General features: G+C 38.9%; 1 protein-coding gene across 1 annotated transcript in view; it reads right to left on the bottom strand.

Annotated features, from left to right (window-relative positions):
* The window catches only part of ADGRV1 (adhesion G protein-coupled receptor V1), a 537,185-nt gene that overhangs the window by 457,928 nt on the left and 57,632 nt on the right, over nucleotides 1–21,625 (bottom strand). Inside the window, exons 15-21 of the mRNA XM_081504948.1 lie at nucleotides 20,621–20,784; nucleotides 19,166–19,289; nucleotides 17,894–18,160; nucleotides 12,967–13,093; nucleotides 12,092–12,309; nucleotides 10,836–11,579; nucleotides 7,385–7,758 (exon numbers count right to left, since the gene is read on the bottom strand). Of these exons, the coding sequence (XP_081361074.1) occupies nucleotides 7,385–7,758; nucleotides 10,836–11,579; nucleotides 12,092–12,309; nucleotides 12,967–13,093; nucleotides 17,894–18,160; nucleotides 19,166–19,289; nucleotides 20,621–20,784 (2,018 nt within the window). The remainder of the gene's footprint in view (nucleotides 1–7,384; nucleotides 7,759–10,835; nucleotides 11,580–12,091; nucleotides 12,310–12,966; nucleotides 13,094–17,893; nucleotides 18,161–19,165; nucleotides 19,290–20,620; nucleotides 20,785–21,625) is intronic.

The following is a 21,625-nucleotide window of genomic DNA, read 5'->3' as shown; positions in this document are numbered from 1 at the left end:
CAATTTCTATGAATCATTAGGAAAGGAAACTTTATCATTATGGGGCAGATAAGCTTTCAGGACATATAAAAATAGTGGGAAAATAAGGTGGAGAGAAAATAACATTGAAAGTACAAAGAATAGCAAAATACAGGAAGGCAACATGAGAATGTGGTTACTAGGAAACAGGTCCAACAAAAATCAGTCACCTGTTCAGTATAGGGCCCACTTGGAATAAAAAGAACTACCTGGCATACCCCACCAAGGCGCTAAACTACATACAAGTTTGTTCATTATTTTGATTAAATTTATTAAGTATCTGCTATTTGCCAGAACACACTGTACCTGGTTAGGAGGAAACATATCACAAAGTAACGTCATCTATTTCAAGACGCCAACTAGCAAACTATGTCATATTCAACATATTTGCATTATTTCTTTCAGATCTCATAATGCTTTCATTTTAACCTTAGTATTACTTTATGTCATATGAATCTATGAAAAATTTACAAGCGTAACATAACTCAGAAAAAAGTCTTTAAGGATCGCGATTGATTTCAGCATTTTTGAATGGATAAGAAAAAGTTACCTTTTCAATGTCAGTGCAACAACACAATGGAGAAGAATCTACGGAAGTGAAAGTGGTTTTTATTTTTGAAAATTAAGCAAGTAACCATAAAATTTACTGTTTCCATTGTTTCCCCATCTAGTGATGGGACTAGATGTCGTGATCTTAGTTTTCTGAATGTTTAAGCCAAGTTTTTCACTCTCCTCTTGAACTTTCATCAAGAGGCTCTTTAGTTCTTCTTCACTTTCTGCCATAAGGGTGGTGTCATCTGCATATCTGAGGTTACTGATGTTTCTCCCAGCAATCTTGATTCCAGCTTGTGCTTCATCCAGCCCAGCGATTCTCATGATGTACTCTGCATGTAAGTTACAGAGTGACAATATACAGCCTTGATGTACTCCTTTCCCTATTTGGAACCAGTCTGCCATTCCATGTCCAGTTCTAACTGTTGCTTCCTGACCTACATACAGATTTCTCAAGAGGCAGGTCAGGTGGTCTGGTATTCCCATCTCTTGAAGAATTTTCCAGTCTGTTGTGATCCACACAGTCAAAGGCTTTGGCATAGTCAATAAAGTAGAAGTAGATGTTTTTCTGAAATTCTCTTGTTTTTTCGATGATCCAACAGATGTTGGCAATTTGATCTCTGGTTCCTCTGCCTTTTCTAAAACCAGCTTGAACAACTGGAAGTTCACGGTTCATGTATTGCTGAAGACTGGCTTGGAGAATTTTGAGCATTACTTTACTAGCATGGGAGATGAGTGCAATTGTGCGGTAGTTTGAGCATTCTTTGGCATTGTCTTTCTTTGGAATTGGAATGAAAACTGAACTTCTCCAGTCCTGTGGCCACTGCTGAGTTTTCCAAATTTGTTGGCATATTGAGTGCAGCACTTTCACAGCATCATCTTTCAGGATTTGAAATAGCTCAACTGGAATTCCATCACCTCCACTAGCTTTGCTCATAGTGATGCTTCCTAAGGCCCACCTGACTTCACATTCCAGGATGTCTGGCTCTAGGTGAGTGATCACACCATTTGGGTCATGAAGATCTATTTTGTACAGTTCTTCTGTGTATCCTTGCCACCTCTTCTTAATATCTTCTGCTTCTGTTAGGTCCATATCATTTCTGTCCTTTATTGTGTCCATCTTTGCATGAAATGTTCCCTTGGTATCTCTAATTTTCTTGAAGAGATCTCTAGTCTTTCCCATTCTATTGTTTTCCTCTATTTCTTTGCACTGATCACTGAGGAAGGCTTTCTTATCTCTCCTTGCTATTCTTTGGAACTCTGCATTCAAATGGGTATATCTTTCCTTTTCTCCTTTGCCTTTCACTTCTCTTCTTTTCACAGCTATTTGTAAGGCTTCCTCAGACAACTATTTTGTTTCTTTGCATTTCTTTTTCTTGGGGATGGTCTTGATCACTGCCTCCTGTACAATCTTACAAACCTGCCTCCCTAGTTCTTCAGGCACTGGGTCTATCAGATCTAATCCCTTGAACCTATTTGTCACTTCCACTGTATAATCGTAAGGGATTTGATTTAGGACATACCTGAATGGTCGAGCGGTTTTCCCTACTTTCTTCAACTGCAGTCTGAATTTGGCAATAATTTATCATCTGAATTCCATAAAAACATCTACTTCTGCTTTATTGACTATGTCAAAGCCTTTAACTGTGTGGATCACCACAAACTTGTGGAAAATTCTTCAAGAGATGGGAATACCAGACCACCTGATCTGCCTCTTGAGAAATCTGTATGCAGGTCAAGAAGCAACATTTAGAACAACAGACTGGTTCCAAATAGGGAAAGGAGTACATCAAGGCTGTATATTGTCACCCTGCTTATTTAACTTATATACAGAGTACATCATGAGAAATGCTGGGCTAGATGAAGCACAAGCTGGAATCGAGATTTCTGGGAGAATATCAATAACCTCAGATATGCAGATGACACCACACTTATGGCAGAAAGTGGAGAAGAACAAAAGAACCTCTTGATGAAAGTGAAAGAGAGAGTGAAAAAGTTGGCTTAAAACTCAGCATTCAGAAAATGAAAATCATGGCATCTGGTCCTATCACTTCATGGCAAATAGATGGGGAAACAGTGGAAACAGTGAGAGACTTTATTTTGGGGGGGCTCCAAAATCACTGCAGATGGAGACTGTAGCCATGAAATTAAAAGGTGCTTGCTCCAAAGTTATGACCAACCTAGACAGCATATTAAAAAGCACAGACATTACTTTGCCAACAAAGGTCCATCTAATCAAAGCTATGGTTTTTCCAGTAGTCATGTATGGATGTGAGAGTTGGACTACAAAGAAACCTGAGCACCAAAGAACTAATACTTTGGAACTGTGGTGTTGGAGAAGACTCTTGAGAGTCCCTTGGACAGCAAGGAGATCCAACCAGTTCATCCTAAAGGAAATCAGTCCTGAATATTCACTGGAACGATTGATGCTGAAGCTGAAACTCCAATACTTAGGCCACCTGATGCGAAGAACTGACTCATCTGAAAAGACGCTGATGCTGGGAAAGATTGAAGGCGGGAGGAGAAGGGGGTGACAGAGGATGAGATGGTTGGATAACATCACCGACTCAACAGCCATGAGCTTGAGTAAGCTCCAGGAGTTGGTGATGGACAGGGAAGCGTGGCATGCTGCAGTCCATGGGGTCGCAAAGAGTCGGACACGACTGAGCGACTGAACTGAACTCAACCATAAAATTGAAAGTCTGTTATTATATTTGTAACAATACACATTGATTATCTGGAAAGTATTGGTTCACCTAGTTACACAGATCTTCCAAATGTTGATGCATTTCACTACACAAAACAAGCAAAGCATTAATAATAAAAGCTAATCACTATCAAAATAAGCTAATATCACTATCAATCTTACCCGAAAATTCTTTAAGTATTAGAAAACAGTCAAGCTTATTTTGGTTTGTAAGATGTTTCAACAACTCTTAATTTTTGTTTGAAAGCTCAAATTTTTATCACTGGTAACAAACACTATCAGTTGTTTTCCTGGTAGTCACTGGCTCACTTCATTCATTTCCATAAATGTCTGCCAGGTGCCCAAATCTGAATAACCAAACTTTGTTGGTCCTTTTTTCAAGTAAAAATGGTGCACCACAAAAAAGTCAGCTAGTTCAGCTCACAATTCTATCTGCACACTTTCCACAATTACCATGTTTTGTTAATGCTGTGAAGTGCTTTATCTGTGCTTCTCATTTTATGACTGGTGCATGTGCTAATTCACTTCAGTCATGCCCGACTCTCTGCGACCCTATGGACAATAGCCCATGAGGCTCCTCTGTCCCTGGGATTCTCCAGGGAAGAATTCTGGAGTGGGCTGCTGTGCCCTCCTCCAGGGGATCTTCCCAACCCAGGCATCAAACCTGCATCTCTTATGTCTCCAGCACTGACTGGCGGGTTCTTTACCACTAGCACCACATATGATACGCAATGTTAAAAAGGTGGGTATTTAAGGGTTGAAATTTTATCAAATGAATGTTTTGTACTCCTTCATCAAATATACTCAAATATACATCAAATATATAAAGATGAGATTTTCACCTTTTAAACTACAGGTGTGTGGTAATAAACAGAATAATGACAACTGGTACAGTCAGGTTCTGCTGCCTTGATTCATACAAACGCACTAGCAACTAGCAGTTTTGGCAACCACTGCTTTTGCAGTGCAAATGTCAACTGTCAATAAAATGAAAAAAGACATTGCAGTGTTTTATAAAATTAGATTTGATCTTTGTAGAACTCCTAAAAGAAGTCAGGAGAAGGCAATGGCACCCCCTCCAGTACTCTTGCCTGGAAAATCCCATGGGTGGAGGAGCCTGGTAGGCTGCAGACCCATGGGGTCGCTAGGAGTCGGACACGACTGAGCGACTTCACTTTCACTTTTCCCTTTCATGCACTGGAGAAGGAAATGGCAACCCACTCCAGTATTCTTGCCTGGAGAATCCCAGGGACGGCGGAGCCTGGTGGGCTGCCGTCTATGGGGTCGCACAGAGTCGGACACGACTGAAGCGACTTAGCAGCAGCAGCAGCAAAAGAAGTCAGGAACCTCTAGGGGTCCTTGGGCTTGGATTACACTCTAAGAACAATTTCAGTAAGCAAGCAATAAATACTGATGATGGTCATCACAACAAAAATATTTCACATCACCCTGTCTTCAAATCACTCCAAGGTGAAAGTAGGAGTTTTATACTTCTTAACACTTCAGACATGAAAATTATGTAATCTTCCTGACGATCAAATTGCAATATCTGCTATTTTAGACACAACATTTTTCCCATATTAACCATCTAAACTTTTTCCCAATACAGATGTATATGCTATTTTTCTCTCATGTGGACTTACAGGATAATCACTCATGTTTTCTTTTTCTTTCCAGAGATTTTACAACTACAGGTGCTGTGGCTCATGTAAGGAAGTTTTCTTCTGCAATCAAAGATTGACTCACCCTGTTCAAACTCTGAAATATCTTGGAACAAGGTACATATCTAGGTGGAACTAAACCAACACCAACACAATCTATCAAGGGAAACTGTGAGACAAGCCAACACTGAAAACTTAGTATTGAGTTTAATGGCCCAGAAAGCTAGAAGAAGTGAAGTTGCTCAGTCGTGTCCAACTCTTTGTGACCCCATGGACTGTAGCCTACCAGGGCTCCTCCGTCCATGGGATTTTCCAGGCAAGAATACTGGAGTGAGTTGCCATTCCTACTCCAGGGGATCTTCCCGACCTAGGGATTGATCCCAGGTCTCCTGCATTGTGGGCAGACGCTTTACCGTCTGAGCCACCAGGGAAGTCCAAAAAAAAGCTAGAGAAACACTTAAAAACTACTCCTCTTTAGGCAGGTTAAAAACTTATGTATTGTTTTGTTTTCAGTTGGCTATTTATGAAGCTTAGCTGAATCTAGATGTGTCTGTTACTTGAACTATAAGACTTTTAATGTCTTGATATTAAAATACATTCACAAGTTCAAGAAAGATTTATTGAGTACCTACTGTGCGCCATGCTACATCTCAGAGATACAGTAATGAACCTTATTAAACTCAGAGCTCTTTCCCCTTTGTAGGAGAAAGGGAAAGCCAGTATATAAGTAGGCTTATAAATAATATAAGGAATTGAAAAGTGTGATCAATGCTATGAAACAAGTAAAACTAGATGAAGGGATGGAGACTGACCAGCTGGGAGAAGTGGGAGGGATTACTTTAAATCAAAAAGTCTTCACTGAGAAGATGTCTTTGGAGCTAAGACTCGAACGATTAATTCTGCAGATCTGGAATTAGAATGTTCCAGATAGAGAGGTTAGAAAGTGCTGAGGCCCTGAGACTGGAACTGGAAGAAGGCAAGTCAGACCGAAACATGTTGACCAAAGAGGAGAATTAACACAAGAAGTCAGAGGCAGGTGCCAGGTCCTGAAGAGATATGAAGGTAAACTGATCTTACATTGTGCCAGAATGGTTCTTACAACCTGATGGAAGTCCCTTTGTCTTTTTAAAAATAAAGATGAAGATATTGAAGATACAAGGGAGAAAGACAGCAGGTTAGAATTTACAAGACAAAAGTTCAAATTCCAGTTCTTTCCATTGCATCTTAGGAGCAAAGAAAAGGAGGAGAAAGATTAATACTTATTAAAATACTAGTAACTGCCAGGCTTTGAATCAGTTATTTGATCCTATTTCATTTGATTCAAGTAGGGTTAGTTATTTTCTAAGGTCTCTAAGCAGCCATTTCTAACCCTGCTAAATGGAGAGAGTAATATTTGTTGCAGTACATTAGGAATTGTCAGAAAGGCGAACAAAAAACTTAACATGTAAAGTTCTTTGATGACTAAGCATCTAAAAGTACTATCATTAAAGATAAATATATTTCTCTTTTAAATCATAGGAGGGCATTTGTCCTCCCTGTCTAGGATATTCTATTGCTGGTGTAAAAAAGAGCACTTATTGAAGATCTCTTACGACTGTCACCAAACCAAAGATTGGAGGGGCAATAAACCACTCCAGAGAGCCAGGAACCCCAATCTGAGCTACAATGAGGCCTGTGACCTCGATATTTTTTCAAGTTCTACCCTTCACATTTTTCTTAATTGCTTCAATTTACGTATGTACCCCTGTAAACCTACAAGAATCAACTTGCAAAGGGAATGCCTCTCTTGTTCCCTGGCATCCTTTCACGGACACTGAGCTGTTGCTGTCACACACAACACCTGTGAAGCAGTTTCATGCGGTGCGATCTCACGTTACTGAGCAGGACACCAAGATGATTACAAATCTTTGAATGCTTGGAAAGGGCTGATAAGGATGGTAAAACTGCCTAATGAATTAAGCTGGCCAAGATGAAGCTGGTGATAAGAAAGGCATTTACACCCAACATGGAAGAACGTTGTAACTACTTAAGAATATTTCACATGTGGGGGGAAAAAACTCAAAAAATATATATTTTAATAAAATTTCAATTATTCACAGATGCTTTCAATATATATTATTCATTCACTTACTTGGTAACCAGAAAGTAAATTACATGTGGAATACAATCATGCATTCTGTGAAAGGCATTAACTTTAAAGATAATTGCTAAAGTTGCATTTGCTACCTTATTATTACTTCTCTCTCCTCATTAAGCTTCTGATTCAAATTGTGAACGTATAAGAGCAAAGACCTTATAATTTGCATTTGCACCGCTGGCTATAGCATACTTCTGGGTCTAGTGTCCACACTCAAGCCATCTTACCAAATGAAAGAGAGTCCACTCCCAAACAAATTCACATGTGATGAGCTTTTTCACTCTGAAATTCACCAAGCTCACTACTTACCTCTGGTATACAGGCTCCTGTGAAACCAAACAAGCCATTGGCGTTATCACTTTTTTGTATTACCAGCCTTGCTGTAATATTCTCTTTGGAAAGGCGAGCTCCTCCATATACAGAAACTAGCTTAAGAATGAATAATTCTTCTCCTTCCTCTTCATTGTCATCTCTTGCAGAAATAATGAATGATTTGTTAGTTTCTCCCTGTCTGAATTCCAGATATCCAGAAACAGGATGCAAGTCACTCTTTGCTGGCATGGCGTGAAGTTCATAAATTTCTTCAAGGGTCAATTTCCGCTCATAGGACCTCACATCCTGCATCAGACCTGTAAATCTGTCGTTGCCATTCACTCCTGCCCCAATTCTCAATGTGCCTGGACCTGAAATTAGAAATGGGTTTAAACGCTACAATAACCACAACTGTACTGTCCTAAATGACAAGTGTGATTCAGAAAGTGAAGTGATTTTATTAAAAGGTCTTATTAGGTAAGCAAAGCTTTTGAATAACTAGAACACAAATAAAGGCTATTTTCTGTCAATATTATAATGAAAAATGAAACAGGAATCACTAGGATTTAATACATTTTGTACCAAAGGATATGTTGTACATGTGTATGTATGTGTATATATTTAGACCGACATTTCTTCCAGGAAATTAAAAAATTTCCTTGCACATCTACAAATGGAATGATTCAACTCAGTCACAATTTTAAAACTTTAGTATTACTGTTCTTTCAGAACTTCAACTCTTGGTCTGTTACCTTGAATTAAAGTTGTGAGAATTCAGCAAAAGAAGTTCTTATGGACCAAATATAACTTTTTACCCAAACAGCCAATGCACTAAATGTAGGAAAAGAAATATTCCTTTCTAGGAGCAACAATTGTAAGAGTCGCAGGGACTTTTTCATGATAATAACAACATGCTGCTTAACTACACTGCTGCTGCTGCTAAGTCGCTTCAGTCGTGTCCGACTCTGTGCGACCCCAGAGACGGCAGCCCACCAGGCTCCGCCGTCCCTGGGATTCTCCAGGCAAGAATACTGGAGTGGTTGCCATTTCCTTCTCCAGTGCATGAAAGGGAAAAGTGAAAGTGAAGTCGCTCAGTCGTGTCCGACTCTTAGCGACCCCATGGACTGTAGCCTACCAGGCTCCTCCATCCATGGGATTTTCCCGGCAAGAGTACTGGAGTGGGGTGCCATTGCCTTCTCCTTAACTACATTACTATGTATCAATAATAACCCCTTTCAGGAATTCAGCAATTCTTATTTCTTTCCGTAGTCCCTCCAATAACTCAACTAGGATATTTATGGAAGATGAGAGTTTGGCAGTGATTTGGGATTGCCTCTGTGCCTTCTCCAGTGGTTCTGGACTGACCGAAATAGTGAAATGTCTACGATAGACAAAAATATAGATGAACTTCACACACACCATTGAACAAACCTCAGACACTCAAGTGTACACACTGCTCAATCCTATTCACATAAATTTTAAAAACATTAAAAACTAATGTTAGGCTCTTAGAAATGGCAACAGTAGTTGGGCATGGTGGTGAGTCAATGACTAGCAAAGAGAAAAAGAGTGTTTCTGGAAAAAAATATCTTCATGTGGGGACTGGCTATATGGAGTGCTGAAACTGATTCATTTTAAAATTTTAAAACATTCATGTATCTGTACACTTATGTGTACTTTTATATATTTTATAATAAACTTATAATACCCTGCATTTCATTCATAACCTAAATATATATATACACTTTCTTCATTTTAAGTTACAAATTAAATAAACAACGTAAGTTCCTTGCAGCAAGCTACACAGAGAAAAGAAACACCAGCTCTTCCTTTCCCCAGTCTTTCCCATTCTCATTCTACCACCATGCGGTCACCCAAAAACATCAACGTTAACAAACATACATATGACTGGTGTGAAATGATACCTCATTGTGGTTTTGATTTGCACATTGTATCATTTCACACCAGTCAGAATGGCTGCTATCCAAAAGTCTACAAGCAATAAATGCCGGAGAGGGTGTGGAGAAAAAGGAACCCTCTTACACTGTTGGTGGGAATGCAAACTAGTACAGCCACTATGGAGAACAGTGTGGAGAATGCATGAGACAAGGGCTCAGGGCCGGGGCAATGGGATGACCCAGAGGGATGGGATGGGGAGGGAGGTGGGTGGGGGGTCCAGGAAGGGGAACACATGTAAACCCATGAATACTATGCCATTTAAAAAAAAAAAAAAAACATACATATATATTCACGATCAAAAGATAATAATTTAATGCCAGAGAGCACTGTAAGCATAGTTCTTGAGGTTGAAATCAGTAGTGTGTATATGTTTTCTTTTGCCCATCTTTTTTTCTAGTAGGAAAGGAAAAATACAACCAGATAGCTAATGCAGGAAGTTCAGAAGGAAAGATAATCTGTTAAGATATCATACAAGCTCTGTTCTATTTTCCTCCTAAAAAAAAAAACAGAACCAAATCACAGGATAGAGGGACTGGGAGGGAACTGTTATTACAATAGAGATAAGTGATATTTGGGTAAAAACACACACACAAGTGTGTTTCTCAAGGAAACAGCACACTGTGGTCCAGCTTAAAGACAACAAAGATCCTCTCTATAAAGCACACCATAGAATTCACCACTTTAACTCCTGTTACTCGAAACCTCTGTAATTGCTAGATTGCTTAATATAATTTTCTTTTGACTCCTCTTTAATCTTATCTCCACCATACTCTACCTCCAGAAATACTGAGCTGGTAGCAGTTTCCCCAGATGCAATATTCTGTTTCATATTTCCACACCTTTGTTCTTTTCTCTACCTGGAATATCATGCCCAACTCTCCTAGGACCACAAGAGGAATAAATGTTTCTACTTGGTAACTTTTTTCTTTCTTCCTACCATGTGTTGAAGTGATCTGTTTGCATACCTTTCTCCCAAAGCCTATTTCAGCTACCTTCAAAGGCAGAATCTCTGCCCAATTCATTTCTACAGTACCCAGCACAAAATTTATGGTCTTGGTAGACACATAGTTTTATTTAAAAGAAATTATAAACCAAAACACCAAGCAGATTTTTAAATACTTGCTAGGCCTTTTTTTTTTTTTTTGATTGAGGGAAAATTGCTTTACAGAATTTTGTTGTTTTCTGTCAAACACCAACATGAATCAGCCACACGTATACGTAAGTCCTCTCTCTCTTGAACCTCCCTCCTATCTCCCTCACATCCCACCCCTCTAGGTTGATACAGAGCCCCTATTTGAGTTCCTTGAGACATACAGCAAATTCCCATTGGCTATCTATTTTACATACGGTAGCATAAGTTTCCATGTTACTCTCTCCATACATCTCACTCTCTCCTCCCCTCTCCCCAGAAATACCTGTGAGGCTTTTAAGAAGTCAAAATTTTTCAAAACTCAAAATTCAGGGTCCTAATTGTGGAGATGACACCCACCATCAGTAATGGCTTCTCCTTTCAGACTCTTGATTCCTCTGGGCATTGCATTTCCATCAAGGTAGAATTCAATTATACCATCATCCAGGACAATTAGAAGATGCAGCCAAACATTTTCTTCCAAATATTTCATGACAGTGGTCTTGGCAACATACGTAGCATTGGAACCCAGAGTTTTGTAATGGAGGGAAAGTGTCACGTGAGATTCATTTGTGTGAATTTTTACCCCATAGTAGATGCCTCCATTACCATCATCCTTTGCTATAACAAATCCGTTTGTATTGGCATTGGGCATTACCCAAGCTGAAAATGTAAAGCTGGCAATTGAGTTGTTCCTCGAGGGATGGTATTTTGGATTAACAGTTCCAAATGCACCCTCCAGTCCACTGAAGTACAAAGCATCTGTTCCACTATGGTGACGCCTCATGTGTGGCTGTGAATGCACGGTGCTGGGAAAAATTCCAGCCAGCAAAAAATCTATCACTGGAGGCAAACCAGCAGTGAACTCACTAGACAATATTTCCCAGCCTACTCGAACATCACCAAAGGCACCCTGCTGTCTCAGAACAGTAAAGTTGGTGATATAAGACATAACATCTTCCGAGAGGACATCTTCCGCCACTTCTCTCTCTAGGCACTCTGGATGCAAGACGAAAACTCCAAAGGGATCATCATTGAATGGAATCATTACTGTCACCTGGAGGTTGGTTGCTGCCAGCTGGCCCCCAGGACCTGGGGACCCACCTGTAATGAAATCAGAATGAAATATCAGAACTGAAAATACTTTCCAGTATAAAGTGAAGGCAAAAGGAATTTGTTTACCAAACTTCTCATTAAGTACTTTACTTGTTGATCAATGCACATAGTGTCACCATATAGCTTTCACCACATTTTCAAGGGTATTCATTGTAATTTCATTAACAACCAGCTGAGTCTGAAAAGAGGCTATTAACTAGAAAAGCTTAATTCCCATGCTTAAAACCAAAATTGATGGGGACATTGATTATTATTTAAATTATGGTACAAAGACCAAGCTTTTTAAGCTACCATGAAACTGTACTTCCTATTGTCTATTACTGTTTTGTTTGAGATACTCAATTTGGTGTGGGGGAAAAAATTCATTTACAAGTTTGAGTATGAAAATAAGTTTCCATCCATAAAACTTCATTAGGTGCATTTTCTACCTAGCTGCAGTTATTTCAGCATAAAATATTAAACTTTAGTGGTAAAATAAAATAGATGGGAAAACACTGCACCTGAAACGTTTACAAGCTTTAAAACATAAAACTCGTTGAATTCAGGAATTTTGTCTGGAAAAGCATGGAGAATTATTGGTTTGGCTCCTTCTCCATCCAGAAAGTTAACAGTCCCTGAAGTTTCATAGAACTCTTGTCCAGGTTGCAAAGCAGAATCATTCTGAAAGAGCCGCCAAGCCACAGACGCATTGCCAAAGAGTCCCTGGTGCCTCAAAATCCTATAAACAAAGCAAAAGAAAATTATTTCTTATGAAAAATGCAGAAGTGGCAAATCTAACTCTAATGAGAACTTTCTGTATTATCTCAGAAATATACTTTGTCTGTTTATCATCTTTAATATAAACCAGCCAGCCAGTTCTTACTGAGCAACCATGAAGAATCTCATGGAAAAGGACAAATGAAGTAGAACCTTAAATAATAAAGACAAGAATGCTTAAAAATCATAGTCTTAGAAATCTGAACTAATAGATAACTTCTAAGATAAATTCAATCAAAAATATTTGGACGAGAATTGACAAAAGTTCTTCAAAAGCAAAGCCCAGGGCAAGGGTAGGTACGTAACACTTGAGAGAAGAGTTCCAGAAGACCTTGGATAATTCAAGTCTCTGTGTTCTGATGAGGAACAAAAGTTGGGGTTAAGGAGGGTAAAAAGAATAATTTCTCTTACCATCTAAAGTGTCAAGAGTTTTTTTTTAACAAGTGAAAAACAGCATAAAGAAGTTTACAATTTAATCAGACAACCAACTCTAAAATTATTCCATTCATAGGCATATTTTTTAATTTTGAAAGATTAACAATGTTTCAAATTTTTGCATATGTAAAGATTTTATTTTACTTTATTCAACTTTCAATTTGCCTTATGTGAATATGCTTACCAAAATAAATTAGTCTTTCCTTCTTCGACTGCTTTGTCTATGGGCTCCAAAGAAAAAATACCATTTGGGTCATCATTAGCTTCAATTATCACTGTAGCTATTCCATATGGATATACAACCGTATCACCTAAATTAAAAATGGAGAAGTCAAAATAACAAAAAAGTACCTAACTTACTGTTAAATCTGTATTTTTAAACTAAGAAACAGCTTGTAATAAGGTTCAAATTCCAGGAAGAATTTCCTCATCGAAGGTCATAAATAAATGAGAGAAAGAGATGCTTAAATAAGTTTACTATGACTTGTCTCTGAGGAAATGTTTAATTACAGAAGAACTACTTTACTGAAAAATATACATGATATTTTTATAATAGGAATATCACTTCAATAGTTTAATTAGAAATTTAAAACACAGCTTTATCAAATTTCAAAATGTTGAGGTAGATTCATTTCATAAAAAATATTGAATGAAAGGATACATTAAGATATTAATTAGAATCACTGGCTTAAGTACTTCCCTTTTGATCTCTGCCTTTACATAGCAGAGTTTGATCTGGTCATACACAGAACAAAGCATCTTTATGATGCTGAACATGATTTCTTTCTACTCCAATTCTTTCCACAGCCTGTTAGCACTGTAACAGCCAATAAATTAGGTCTCTTCTCACCAGTCCCTTGAGGTCCATAGCTTTTACTCTCCACTGCAGCTGTCACCTTTGTAAGCAAAAGTCTTCCTCATCTTTATTCACCTTTCATCACTCCTCAGGACTCAGCTCAAGCAACAACTCTTTCTGGGAATGTTTCCTTGAATTCCCAAGTTAAGTGCATCTCTGCTGTGTTCCTACACCACTTCACACTTTGTCCATCTAACACAGTGATTATCACATTATACTAACACATACATACTGACACATACGCACACTCACACATACACACACACACAATTCACTATAATTACTTGGACAAATGCTTCTTAATCAACTTCATCTCCTAGCAGGGCAGAGGCTCAGTCACTGGTATTAATGCAAGTTTACTGAACGGATACAAATAAAACTTTGCAAATTAGATGAGGACAACACCTAAAACTAAACTTAGAGAAACAGACATGTGTGGCACAGCAGCCCATTGTAAGTAATTTATATAAATATACAGCTGTACTTAACCATACTACACTGAGGAGACCAGAATCGAAAGAGACACGTGTACCCCAATGTTCATCGCAGCACTGTTTACAATAACTAGGACACTGAAGCAACCTACAAGTCCATCAGCAGATGAATGGATGAGAAAGCTGTGGTACATATACACAATGGAATATTACTCAGCTATAAAAAGAACACATTTGAGTTACTTCTAACGAAGTGGATGAAATTGGAGCCTATCATACAGAGTGAAGTAAGTCAGAAAGAATAACACCAATACAGTAGATTAAAGCATATATATGGAATTTAGAAAGATGGTAACAACAACCTTATATCAGTTCAGTCACTCAGTCGTGTCCGACTCTTTGCGACCCCATTACCACAGCATGCCAGGCCTCCCTGTCCATCACCAACTCCCGGAATCTACCCAAACCCATGTCATTGAGTAGGTGATGCCATCCAACCATCTCATCCTCTATCATCCCCTTCTCCTCCTGCCCTCCATCTTTCCCAGCATCAGGGTCTTTTCAAATGAGTCAGCTCTTCGCATCAGGTGGCCAAAGTATTGGCGTTTCAGCTTCAACATCAGTCCTTCCAGTGAACACCCAGGACTGATCTCCTTTAGGATGGACTGGTTGGATCTCCTTGCAGTCCAAGGGACTCTCAAGACTCTTTTCCAACACCACACTTCAAAAGCATCAATTCTTTGGCGCTCAGCTTTCTTTATAGTCCAATTCTCACATCCATACATGACCAATGGAAAAACCATAGCCTTGACTAGACGGACCTTTGCTGGCAAAGTGATGTCTCTGCTTTTTAATATGCTGTCTAGGTTGGTCATAACTTTCCTTCCAAGGAGTAAGCGTCTTTTAATTTCATGGCTGCAGTCACCATCTGCAGTGATTTTGGAGCCCCCAAAAATAAAGTCAGCCACTGTTTCCACTGTTTCCCCATCTATCTGCCATGAAGTGATGGGACCGGATTGCATGATCTTAGTTTTCTGAATGTTGAGCTTTAAGCCAACTTTTTCACTCTCCTCTTTCACTTTCATCAAGAGGCTCTTTAGTTCTTCACTTTCTGTCATAATGGTGGTGTCATCTGCATATCTGAGGTTATTGATATTTCTCCCGGCAATACTGATTCCAGCTTGTGCTTCATCCAGCCCAGCGTGTCTCATGATGTGCTCTGCATATAAGTTAAATAAGCAGGGTGACAATATACAGCCTTGACGTACTCCTTTTCCTATTTGGAACCAGTCTGTTGTTCCATGTCCAGTTCTAACTGCTGCCTCCTGACCTGCATACAGGTTTCTCAAGAGGCAGGTCAGGTGGTCTGGTATTCCCATCTCTTTCAGAGTTTTCCACAGTCTATTGTGATCCACACAGTTAACCTTATATGCAAGACAGCAAAAGAGACACAGATGTAAAGAACAGAATTTTGGACTCTGTGGGAGAAAGCGAGGGTGGGATGATTTGAGAGACTAGCACTGAAACATGTATATTACCATATGTGAAACAGATGACCAGTCCAAGTTCGATGCATGAAACAGGGCACTCAAAGCCGGTGCACTGGGACAACCCAGAGGGATGGGGTGGGGAGGGAGGTGGGGGGGTTCAGGATGGGGGTACACATGTATACTCGTGGCTGATTCATGTCAATGAATCAAAACCACCACAATATTGTAAAGTAATTAGCCTCCAATTATAATAAATCAATCAATTTAAAAAATAATAAAGATAAAGGGAGCTGGATATCTCATTATCAGAGGACAGAGGGATAAATAGGAAAACAGAGAAAACTACAACAAGCCCAGTGATACTAGATACAACGGCCTTCAATATATACAGCTGGGTACAGAACTACAGATGTTAATGCGTGTGTATATATATTGAGGGGCTTTCCTGGTGGCTCTGAGGTAAAGAATCCACTTGCCAAGGCAGGAGACATGGGTTCGATTCCTGGGTCAGGAAGATCCCCCGGAGAAGGAAATGGCAACCCTCTCCAGTATTCCTGCCTGGAAAATCTCTTGGACAGAGGAGTCTGGCAGGCTATAGTCCATGGGGTCACAAAGAGTCAAACACAACTTAGCGACTACATAACAACGACAAATATATATAGGGACGGTCAGAAAGTTCTTTCATGTTTTTCCGTAACTTTACAGAAAAACCTAAACAAACTTGGTGGCTGAACCAGTACATAAATGCATACAGACATACATGCATTCCCTATCTCTGAAAGAGGGCCTAGGAGGAGAAATGCCTAACAAGCAATTAGCACATCTAATATTGAGGTTCTGTTTTCTAAACAGCATTCTACACTGAAAGGAGTCAGGGCTTCTTGAAACAAATGACTGATTTCAGGGTTTTGACAGGAAAAGTACCAGATCAGTGTGGAACAGCTCGCTGTGCCAGGAAGTAAGAAAATGCTCAAAGAATAATAGGAACATGTCAAAAAGACAAGAAAGTCACTTTAACAGACCACCCCTAGCCAATCTGGGACAATTCAACCATCAAAGTAAATAATGATAGTGAAATATAACCCACTGCATTAATAGAAATCGTAAGTTCATACTGATAAATAAATGTCAATGAAAAAATTGAAAGTTTGATGAGTAACAAGATAGTTATGTAGTTTTAAAGTACTTTCCCCACAAAACTTGTATTAAAAACAAAGGAACAAAAAGTACAGTAGAGAAGCCTGGCAATCACCGCCTAAATTGTGGTCACAGTAGACCTGGCAGTAAAGGGACGAAATAGAAATCTGTGCCAACGGAAGGGATGTGATGAGAACACAGAATTCTTCTATGAAATTCCTGCCAAGGATGCAAAACCTGAATCTAATAATGAGGAACATCAAACCAACCAAAATGAAGGACATTTGACAAAATAACTGCCCTGTAATCTTCCATACTATAAAGGTCACGTAAGTCAAGGAAAGACTGGGTATTTCAGACTGAAGAGATTAAATGTGTAATTAAATTAATTACACAGCAATTAAACGCAATGCATGATCTGGGAAAGGATCATTTTGCTCGAAAGGACACTGATGGGAAAACTGGAGAGATCTGAATGGGGTCTGAGGCAATGATTGTATTAATCTCCTGATTTTAATGGTTATATTGTGGTTACGTAGGAAAATGTCCTTGTATATAAGAAAAAACGCACTTGCATAATCAGGGGTGATAGAGTATCATGTCTTCAACTTACTAGAAAAGATTAAGGAAAAATAGCTCTCTGTAACTCTTAGAATAAAACAATTACCAAAAGAAGCTATAGCCCCTCTAATTTACTAAAGAAGAGTCAAAACATTCTGCTTCAGTTATAGTATAAAGAAGAAGGAAAAGTCTATCTTTTCCCCTTGCAAACTGTCACATACTGTGACTATAAATACAGAGAATTATCAGTCAGTTGGGCTCAGTCACCTGCAGAATACAGCTTCCCAACCACTATGCCCAGTGCCCTGGTAGGAGGGAAAAGTCTACAGAACGATAATGCCCTAAGTCCTTGAGTGACTAGAAAAGACTTCGGGTAGTTTCAGCTAGAAGATTTCTATTCCTCACATAATAACATAATTTTCTATGTTTGCTATTTGTGAAAAAAGATTAAAAATAATGACATAGGGTATACCAGGTACACAAAATTTCAACACATGTATTCTTTCACCCCTTCCCTCAAGAAATCAGTGAAACAATTTTGCTCTTGAACATTCACAGGTGACAGTGAAGTATTTAATGTCATCTCGTAAAAGAAGTGAAACAACAGATCTGCCATAAATATAATTTATTTACCTGTTGAGTTAAAGAGGATTATATAAAAGGGCTCATCTGTTTCTGGGATATCATCTTCCTTAATGAATACAGATATGTTCTGCTCTCTGGTTCCAACTGCAAAAACAAGCATTTCTCCTTTTTCAACGGGAACAAAGTCTCCCTCTCTGGCGGTAGCCTTCCCATCCATGGTAGCATACTGGACGGTGCAGGGAACATCAACAGATCCATTTCTGACAACTTTAAAGTCAGCAGTCTCACCTTCCCGAACCCTCACAACACGAGGCTCTAAAATATTCACAAAGAAAAGAAGGAACATCTGAGCTTTTCTGATTCCATCTACATATGATCAGATCACATATGTTTCTCCCTGCCCCCCCATGAGAAATGCCCTCCACTGAGTCTATGCTGAAAGAGAGTTACGATTCCAATGCCTGCATGAGGTCTCCTCTGATTACTTTGAGTCAGTGGCCTTCCTCTTGCCTTGATTCCTACAAAATCCATTGTCTGCACCTCCCAATTTGTCAGTAAACTATATACTATCTGGAATCCTCTGCTTACTGTTTCATAGACTTCATTTCCAAGCTTGGACCATAAATTTTTTTTGAAAATAGGCCCAGATACCTTCCACATCTTCTACAGGCTTAACAGAAGACTGAACACAGGACTAATTCATTAAGTACATGTTAACTGAAGGTTAAAACATAAATCGATAAAATTCAAGAGGTTTAAGAGTTCTATAGCTGTAAATTGAACAGCTTGCAAAAATGATTTAAGGAAGAATAAGACACCAATAAATTAGATACCAAATAAAACTAAAAGATGTCTCCAGTGGCAAAGACAGTTGTGAAGAAAGCATTCAAGTGGGAAAAATGAGGAAACCTTAATTTACATGTTAATTTATATGTCCACAAAATTAACAGTAATTATAGCAAGTAACCATTGATTAAGCACAATACGCAAACCCTGACCTGTCTTCAGTACTTCCCTGTGTACTGAAAGAGGTTACATGGAAAAGTGTTCATTTTTGCACAAAGGAAAGAAAATACCTCGAAATTTAAAAGGGAGAGAAAACAAAGCTAACAAAACAGTACTTAATTTTTCCTTCAGCATTCTTAAAAATATTTGTTAAAATGTCAAAGAGATTGAATAATGATCAAATTATGAAATCCTATCTACACATGTATCAATCATGCTTTGTTGAAAATGTTCACTTAAAGCAATTATTGAAAGAAGCATCCTTACACTGTTCAAGAAAGATGTGAACTCACTCAAATAAGAAAGCAATACCACCTGCAAAATAAATGGGGTCATCATTTCTTCTAATCCTCAGAGTAGCAGTAGTTTTATTTCCTAGTTTAGCTCCTCCAGTGGCATTAAGTAGGATAATGGTAAATTCCTCCATTTCCTCTGGAATCTTTTGGAAAAATGTTACACATGCTTTTTAGTCAGGCAATCTGTACAAATAATTCCACTACATATACCTAAATTGTTTCATCTTTTGTTAAAAAATATCTTTACTAATAATAGTATTAATGTTCATTTCCACTTCTGAGCAGAACCACCCTACATTATTCAAGTAAGAATCAGAACCCTTCAAAACTTCAACATACATTCATCCAAACGGCCACCTTATTCTGACTCACTATAAAACGTAAAGGAAACAGAGGCATTTTTGCTTTACGCCAAGTTAAAAAGAGAAATACTACATAGCTTAAGTTTTTTTTTTCTGTAAGAAAATGGGCTATATGTTGTTTTTAAGGGAAAACAGTGGAACAGAAAAATAACCTTTGGACACATTTAGAACAGAAATCTTAATAGTAACAAAGGTTCAGTTAGCTTTCAAAGGCCCCTTATAAACCTTACTTAAGTTTCACGGAAGTGTGTCACAGAAGACCTCGTTCCCCTGCCCTAACAAGGTGAGACTCCCCACAGCTCTGAGCCTACATGCCTCCCCACGTGGACTCTGTTTCGCTTTCTCTTCGTCCGTGTGACTTGGTCTTCTCCGCATCCTAAAACGGAAGAGTGCTGGAATTTTGTCTCTGGAGGCAGGAGTGTGAGGGAAAAAGGAGACAGGCTTCCATACCTATTTGAAGTGCAGTTCCCCTCAGACAGGTCCATTCCGTTATTACTAAGTGTTTTCTCTGCATTGTGCTGAGTCCACCATCCACCTGGACCAATGTCCTGAATCTGCAGGCACCCTAGTGTACTCAGTAGATCGCGCTCTCATTCTCAAAGGGCCTTAAGTACAAACCAAGCGCTTGACAACCTCTCTCACAAGCGTGACTCTCTGATATTTGACAACTAGGCGGTGTCACCAGCTACTATCAGTTCTAAAAGTTAAACATGCCTGTAGGGGAACCAAAAATAACATTTCTACTTTGTCTTATGTGTGTGTGTGCGCTCAGTCACTCAGTCATGTCCGACTCTGTGACCTCACCAGCTATCGCCCACCAGCCTCCTCTGTCCATGGGATTTTGCCAGCAAGAACACAGAACAGGGTTATCATTTCCTATTCCAGGGGATCTTCCCGATCCAGGGATCAAACTGGCATCTCTGGCATCTCCTGAATTGGTAGGCAGATTCTTTACCACTGAGCCACCTGGGAATTACTTTGCTTTACAGTCAAGACATTATACCTGAGTTCTTTATCACACACTCTCATGGCAAAGTAAATTACCAGATGTTTAATATTCAATTAAAAAATAACTATTAAACAACAAAACGAGTTAAATATGTAACATTTACCTCATCTGGAAGGGAATAAATGGTGATATTTTTTAAAAATTCCTGGTCTCCAAAGAAAATAGTCGCTCGGATTGGAAACACATCTTGCGTAAAATCTGGACTAACAACCCATGATACATTAACATCACCAAAGTTGCCTCGATTTCTTATTACACCATAAACAGCTGTGAAATACAAATGGGTATAACATATAAGATCACATAGTAAACAATTTTAAAATGAGTAAAGAAATTGATCAAAGCAAAGTAAAAATAAGCCCCCTTTTCAATAAAAATCAATTATTTGCTTAGCCCAGCCTCAAGGTATATATAAATTAACCCAGTCTTTCCTCTATAGCTATACAATTGATAAAATAAAGGGACTCAGTCTTTGCTACCACAGTCTGAGATCTTAAAAGTCACTCAGCACATGGAAGAGAATGGTGACTAGGTACATCTATCACAAAGTCCTATAAGGGTATTTGCTAAAGAGAGTCAGAGAAAGCTGCACACGCAAAAGCGATTTTCTTATCCAGACAGACATGGCTCTAAAGATAAACTACATCTCATTTCATGCCACTGCAAGAGTTCCCCAGATGTAACTCTCAGTTTCACAGCTTTTCCTATTTGACTCAACTCATTCTTTTGAATGTTTGAGTTCTACTGCATATGGTTAATGGAAATCAAAATATAACTGAAGTCGTTAGTATCATCACAATGTATGTGTTAGCCACTCAATCGTATCTGACTCTTTGCAACCCCATGGACTGTAGCCCACCAAGCTCCTCTGTCCATGGAATTCTCCAGGCAAAAATAATGGAGTGGGTGGCCATACCCTTCTCCAGTGGATCTTCCCAACCCAGGGACTGAACCCAGGTCTCCTGCACTGCAGGCAGATTCTTTACCGTCTGAGTCATCATCATCACAATACTACGTAAGATACAATCTTAAACACGATTTTTAAAACACTAATTTCTGCATCATGTGTAATTTCTAAGCAGCTGGACAACTAAAAATAACTATCTAC

This window comes from Giraffa tippelskirchi, chromosome 6 (genome assembly GCF_054371585.1).
Source record: "Giraffa tippelskirchi isolate mGirTip1 chromosome 6, T2T-mGirTip1v1.2.pri, whole genome shotgun sequence".
Taxonomy (NCBI): Eukaryota; Metazoa; Chordata; class Mammalia; order Artiodactyla; family Giraffidae; genus Giraffa; species Giraffa tippelskirchi.
Note: the sequence above shows the minus strand (reverse complement) of the source record. Positions and strands in the feature narration are given on the sequence as shown.